The sequence below is a fragment of the Mobula hypostoma genome, chromosome 5 (assembly GCF_963921235.1).
Source record: "Mobula hypostoma chromosome 5, sMobHyp1.1, whole genome shotgun sequence".
NCBI classification, from domain to species: Eukaryota; Metazoa; Chordata; class Chondrichthyes; order Myliobatiformes; family Myliobatidae; genus Mobula; species Mobula hypostoma.
The window spans coordinates 135,516,586-135,522,585 of NC_086101.1; the positions used below are offsets into that span (position 1 = coordinate 135,516,586).

The window sequence follows — 6,000 nt, forward strand, 5'->3', positions numbered from 1 at the left end:
AGTCCTATTAGATCATTTTTTCCCCCTCAGGCAAGTCAGATCCTGAACAAGAAGTGTATTTGGGCCAATGTATTCTAGGCAAGATACAAAGCAATTGTGCTCTCCTATACAGTATATCGAGAGAGGGTAAGGAAGCCAAGTTAGGTGACATCCTGTCCAGGCTTCTCACTTACAGAACAATATTAGTGGAAATCTGGAAATGCTTTTCCCAATGCATTTTCATGCCCACAAGAAAATGAATCTCACGGTTGCATGTGGTGACATATATGTACTTTGATAATAAATTTACTTTGAACTTTACTCTTGACTTTTTCTGCGGGTGAACCATCTCGCTTTTGGCACTCCTTGTTCTCATCCAATCTCTCTACACCTTCCAGCACTGGTACAAAACCCATTGCACTGCTTTAAATCATTGCCAATAAACCAGTCATCCAGCAACTGTACTGAACCATCAACATGTACTTTTTGCCTCCACGGATGCTGCCTGACCTGTTGAGTTTTTTCAGTGTTTTTTTTTGTTCCAGGTTCCAACATCTGCAGTTCCTTTTGTCTTCACAGCTTGCATCTGTCTTGTTTATTGTCCCTCACCCCCTCCCCAGATTCTACCACTCACCTACACACTAAGAACATTTTACACAGGCTAATTCAATAACCAACCCTGCACCTCTTTGAGATGTAGGGAGATATAGGACTCCCAGAGGAGGTCATTTGCTTGAAGCTACTGGTTAGGGGTTAGCTATTGGCCAGGAAGCAAGAGCCTTGGTTTAATCTCTTCTACAATGGTGATCACCTCCAACAGTGCAGCACTCCTTTAGTGCAAGAGGGACACACTGGATCCTATTTCACTTGACCACATAGCCTACTGACTACAAAGCACCGCTGACATTACCTCAGCAAGCAGAAGATAAGGTAAATATTGTACAGAAAGTCGCCACAGAATGCAGCACCCTGGTGTAGTATCCGGTTTAACTTGATTTCCTTTACATATTGAATGTTTCTGAAAGAACAAAATAGCAGTTTATAATCAGAATAGTACTTCATTGCAGATTCCAATCTACAAATGCAACACACAAAAACTATGTTCAATTTCTAAACCTGACACTCTTCTGTTTGTACTTTGAAGTTGTTAGAACACTGGATTCCAAGTGAGTCCTATTCTGAGGCAGCGTTGCTGAATGACTTGAGCTGACCATGTTCAAAGCTCAAAGTAAATTTATTATCAAAGTACATACGTGTCAGCATATAGACCCTGAGATTCATTTTCTTGTGGGCATACTCAACAGATCTACAGACTAATGACTATAACAGAATCAACGAAAGACTGCCCTACTAAGGCGGTCACACAGAGTGCAGAAGACAACAAACTGTGCAAATGCAAAAAGAAGCAGCAATAATATAAGCAAAAAATATCGAAAACATGAGGTGAAGAGTCTTTGAAAATGGGCCCATTGGTTGTGGGAACATTTCAATAATGGGGCAAGTGAGGCTGGGTGAAGTTATCCCCTTTGGCTCAAGATCCTGATGTTTGAAGGTAGTAACTGTTCCTGAACCTGGTGGTGAGTTCTGAGGCTCTTGTACCTTCCTCCTATGTACCACTGGCTCCAACTTTTCCATGAGCAATATGAACATCAGGGTTCTACTTCATCCGTAGTGAAGTGAAATGTCCCAAATGTCTCTTTATGGGGTTTACCTTCACAAGCAGGTATTAAGAAAGAGCTTGGTTATATAGGAGTGTTTTAAAGAAGGAGATGGTGGTTTAGAGGCAAAGACAACCACACAGAATGTAAGGCCTTTTGCTGAAGGCATGGCTGTAAATGCTGGCATTGTAGAAATTAAGGATCAACACGAGCTTGTACCCGGGAACTCATGATTTGATTTTTGACCTCTGGTGTTCTTAAAAGAAATTAGAAAACCAACACCAGTCATACATTCAGCTTTTCCTGAGTCTGGTGAAGTGACTGAGGATTAATCGTTTTGTCCGTCTTGGTGCTAGGGACAGGTAGGTAATGACACAAAGCAGTGGGCTGTGCGCCCTTTGTTTTGGTCTGTGATGTTAAGACATTTTCCATTTTAAGGATATTGACCTTTAATGAGTTTCTTAAATGGAGGTAGTTCAGAATTTAAAGCAGTTAATGAGCGGGCATAAAAAAGCTATAATCATTATTGGGAAAGATAAAACATCTAATATGTCTCAAGGAAGGAAATCTATTTCTTATCCAGTCCGATCATTTATTAAAATCTTGGCACCTCGTCATTGGACTTGACCACAGAAACGAGAGAACCAATTGTTTCCATTTTCTCAAAAACCTCCGGGATCCTTGAGCCAGGATGCTAAGTATCAATATAATTACTTGGCAAAGCACTGTGGAAGGTATTGATTCGTTCAGTAATGTCTCTAGATGCTTAGAACCTAACACATCAAGTGACTGTTTCATTTTGTTGCTAAGAATCAAATAAAGACTTGCTCTGCCACTTAACACCAGCCTAATGAGGTGCAGGTAGTACCTTGACAGTAACCACATGCTGCACTTTGCCTAGAGGGCTCTAGACAAGAGTGAACTACAATTCAATCGAAGCAATGTTATGTCTTCCAATTACAGAGCAATTTCTAAATGTTCCCAGTTGCTGAGGAAGTCTCATTTGCCATGGATTATCAGATCAGCAATAATTGTGTTTCTATTATGCAACAAAAGCAAATTTGTAACAACAAGCTCAGATACTAATGGAAGTATGTAATGTCATCAGAAGTTGCGCAAATGTCCTTGTTTTACTTCATTCCTAGAACAACAGTTCAGAAAACACTCACATAAAAACTATGCGCAATTTTAGCATAATCATGTAAAGGAGTTGTGTATGAAAGAAGGGAAGTGATAAACAGTTTGGGTCGAATGTAAATAGATGGTCATTGCCTGAAATATATCAGCCAATGCTTGAAATTGCTCAAACATTCCTGTTGCCAAGCAAAAATGATCATTACATCACATCTTTCCAACAGCAGTCTGAAGACTTTCACTCAGTGATACAGGAACAGCTTCTCCCCTCTGTCATCAATTTTCTGAATGGTCCTAACACTAACTAATCATTCCTCTGCTTATGCAGCATATATTAATTTTATAATTTATTGCAAAAACTGCCGCTGTAAGAATAGATGGAAAAGTGAGTCAGTTTACGAAAATCAAGAGAGGCATTAGGCAAGGGTGTGTTCTCTCCCCTGATTTGTTTAATGTGTACAGTGAAACAATATTACAAAAAAATAAGAGACATCTTGGGTATCAAAGTTGGCAGTGAAAACATCAATGATTTTAGATATGTGGATTTGACACTGTGTTAATTGCAAATGAGATTTCCTGGTGGTGGCTGATGGAGTAACAGCAATCTGCCATTGCTCCAGTTATAATTATCTTACTATTTCCAACCTGTCTTGAAACTTCTTTTTTAAGTGTGGCATTCTTTCATTATGGATACAAGGAGGGCTAGAGGTACTAAAAAGGATGATTTTCCTGCCGGTTTGGATTCTATTATGGATTTGCTGCAAAGTCATACATGAGAAGCCTCTGAGAAGTTTCAACAATTCAGCTCTGAATTTAAACAAATAGATGGTAAATTGGATTCTATTCAACAAACTCTTAACGAACACGATAAACGTATTAAAAATAACGAAGAAATTTTGTCGTCTCTGGAAACAGAAGTGGATGAATCGCAAAAGCTTTATGAAAAGCAATCGAAGTTCAACGAAAAGTTAAGCCAGAAGATTATCAACCTAGAAAATAGAAGTAGAAGAAACATCCTACGGGTTCTGGGTCTCGAAAAATTAATCAAAGGTAATCATCCTATGGAATTTTTTCCAAACTTTTTGCAAGAATTACTTCTGGAGATTTTGACGTCTGTGCCTATGACTGATCGAGTTCACAGATCTCCTGCGTTTAGACCTCCTAAGGGTCAGAGACCAAGATCAGTAATAATCTGTTTTCAGGAATTTAAAACAAAGGAACTCTTAATTTGCGAATCTCGTTGAAGAGGCATGATTGACTATAATGGTCGTAAGATTAGAATTGTCGAAGATTACTCGCCTGAGGTTATGCAGGAATGTGTTAAATTCAAAGAAGTTATGTCTGAGCTTTTTAATAAGGGTTTCAAGCCTCCCCTTCACTACCCATCCAACTCAGAATCACACTTAAAGATAGATCTTTCGAATGGTTCCATTCGACTGTTGAAGCACAAAGGTTTTTAAAAGCCGAAGGCTAGCTGTTTAGTTTGTCCTTACATGAAGACACAAGATTAAATGAGAAACTTTTAATTCGCAAATCCCGTTGAAGGGGCATGATTGGTTATAGGGTGGAATATTAAGATTCTCGAAGATTATTTGCTTGAGGTTATGCAGGAACATGCTAAATTTAAACAAGCTTTGTTGGGATTTTTTTAACAAGAGTTTTAACCCATCCCTTAGCTACCCAGTTTGACTGAGAATCTCATTAAAGATGGATCCTTCAAATGGTTTCGTTTGAATGCTGAAGCACAAAGATTTTTAAAATTTGAAGGCTAACTGCTTAGTCTGTTTTTTCATGAAGATATAAGATTAAATGTTTAATGTCTTTCTGTATGAATAACTGTATCTTTTGCTTTTGGTAAATCTTTGTAACAAAATTTCCTTTTGTATTTTTTAATACTGTATTTTTGATATACAAGAATTGAATTTCTTGTTTCTTGTTTGGTTTAGGTTGGAATATAAATAACCTTGAAACTAATTGGAGCGATCACCAGGTTTTTTTGGGGGTTTGTCCTTAGTTGTAGATGCAGATTTTCTATTGGTCGGTCTTCTTTCTTTGGGAGGTGGGCGGGGGTATGTTTTTTTTTCTCAGAAGCTGTTTTCAAATTTTTAGCAAACTTGTTGCTTGGTTACCATTTCTCAAGGTTTATGGCTTGGTTCTAACTTACATTTTAACCCTTCCTTTAAATAATATTAAAAATCGAACAAACTATTAATTTACTTAGTTTTAACATGAAAGGGTTAAATCACCCTGTTAAACATAAGAAAATTTTTGCTTATGTTAGGAAATTTAAGGTCCCTGTTATTTTCTTACAAGAAACTCACATATGTAAATGTGATAATCTACGTTTTTTTAGCCGTGGTTTTTAGTCATTCTTCTTTTCAGGCCAAATCTAGGGGAGTTTCAACTCTTATAGATAATACACTTTCCTTCGTCCAACATAAAGTAGTGTCTGATTCTAATGGACGTTTTGTTATAGTTTCAGGAAAACTAGATAATAAATTAATAGTATTTGCCAATGGGTATGCCCCAAATGTAGATGATTCAGGATTCTTTGAGTGTTATTTTTCATTTTTACCAGATCTGAAACTATACTCTTTGGTGATGGGAGGAGATTTTAACTGTTGGCTAGACCCAATTTTAGACCAATCATCTTCTAAACCAACATCTCTTAATAAATCAGCTTTGTTTATTCAATCTTTTTTATTGAAGTGTGATATTGTTGATGTTTGGCATTTTTTACATCCTTTAGATAGGGAGTACTTGTTTTTTTTTTCCCATGTTCATCACACATATTCCAGGATTGATTATTTTTTATTGATAGTCAAATGATTTCATCAGTTCGTTCCTGTGAATATAAAGAGATTGCTGTTTCAGATCATGCTCCTGTGTTTCTATCCTTAAATCTCTCTGGTCTTCCTCAAACAAACAGATTTTGGCATTTTAAAACAACTTTGTTATCTGATAAGATCATTTAAAAATTTCTAGAGACGAATATTATTTTGATTTTTGAAGAGAATAAAAAGGAAGAGACTTCTAATCTTATTGTATGAGATACTTTCAAGACCTATATTAAAGGACAAATTATTTCCTATACTACGAGTGTTAAGAATAAAGCTAATAAAGAAAGAATTGAATTAGCCAATTGAAACAATCAGATCAAAAATATGCTATAGCTCCAGATCCTGTTTTATAGGAAAGATGTGTTGAAGTTAAAACGAAATATGATCTT

General features: G+C 36.8%; 1 protein-coding gene across 10 annotated transcripts in view; it reads left to right on the forward strand.

The window, feature by feature from the left end:
- susd1 (sushi domain containing 1) overlaps window positions 1-5,755 on the forward strand; it is a 185,706-nt gene extending 179,951 nt beyond the window's left edge. For 5 of the 10 annotated variants that reach the window (XM_063048967.1, XM_063048962.1, XM_063048966.1 and 2 more), the window contains one exon: window positions 3,441-5,755. In XM_063048967.1, the coding sequence (XP_062905037.1) occupies window positions 3,441-3,596 (156 nt within the window). In that variant the 3' untranslated portion in view covers window positions 3,597-5,755. The remainder of the gene's footprint in view (window positions 1-3,440) is intronic. The other 5 variants (XM_063048972.1, XM_063048964.1, XM_063048976.1 and 2 more) reach the window with 3 other exon arrangements.
- The last annotated feature ends 245 nt before the right edge of the window (window positions 5,756-6,000 follow it).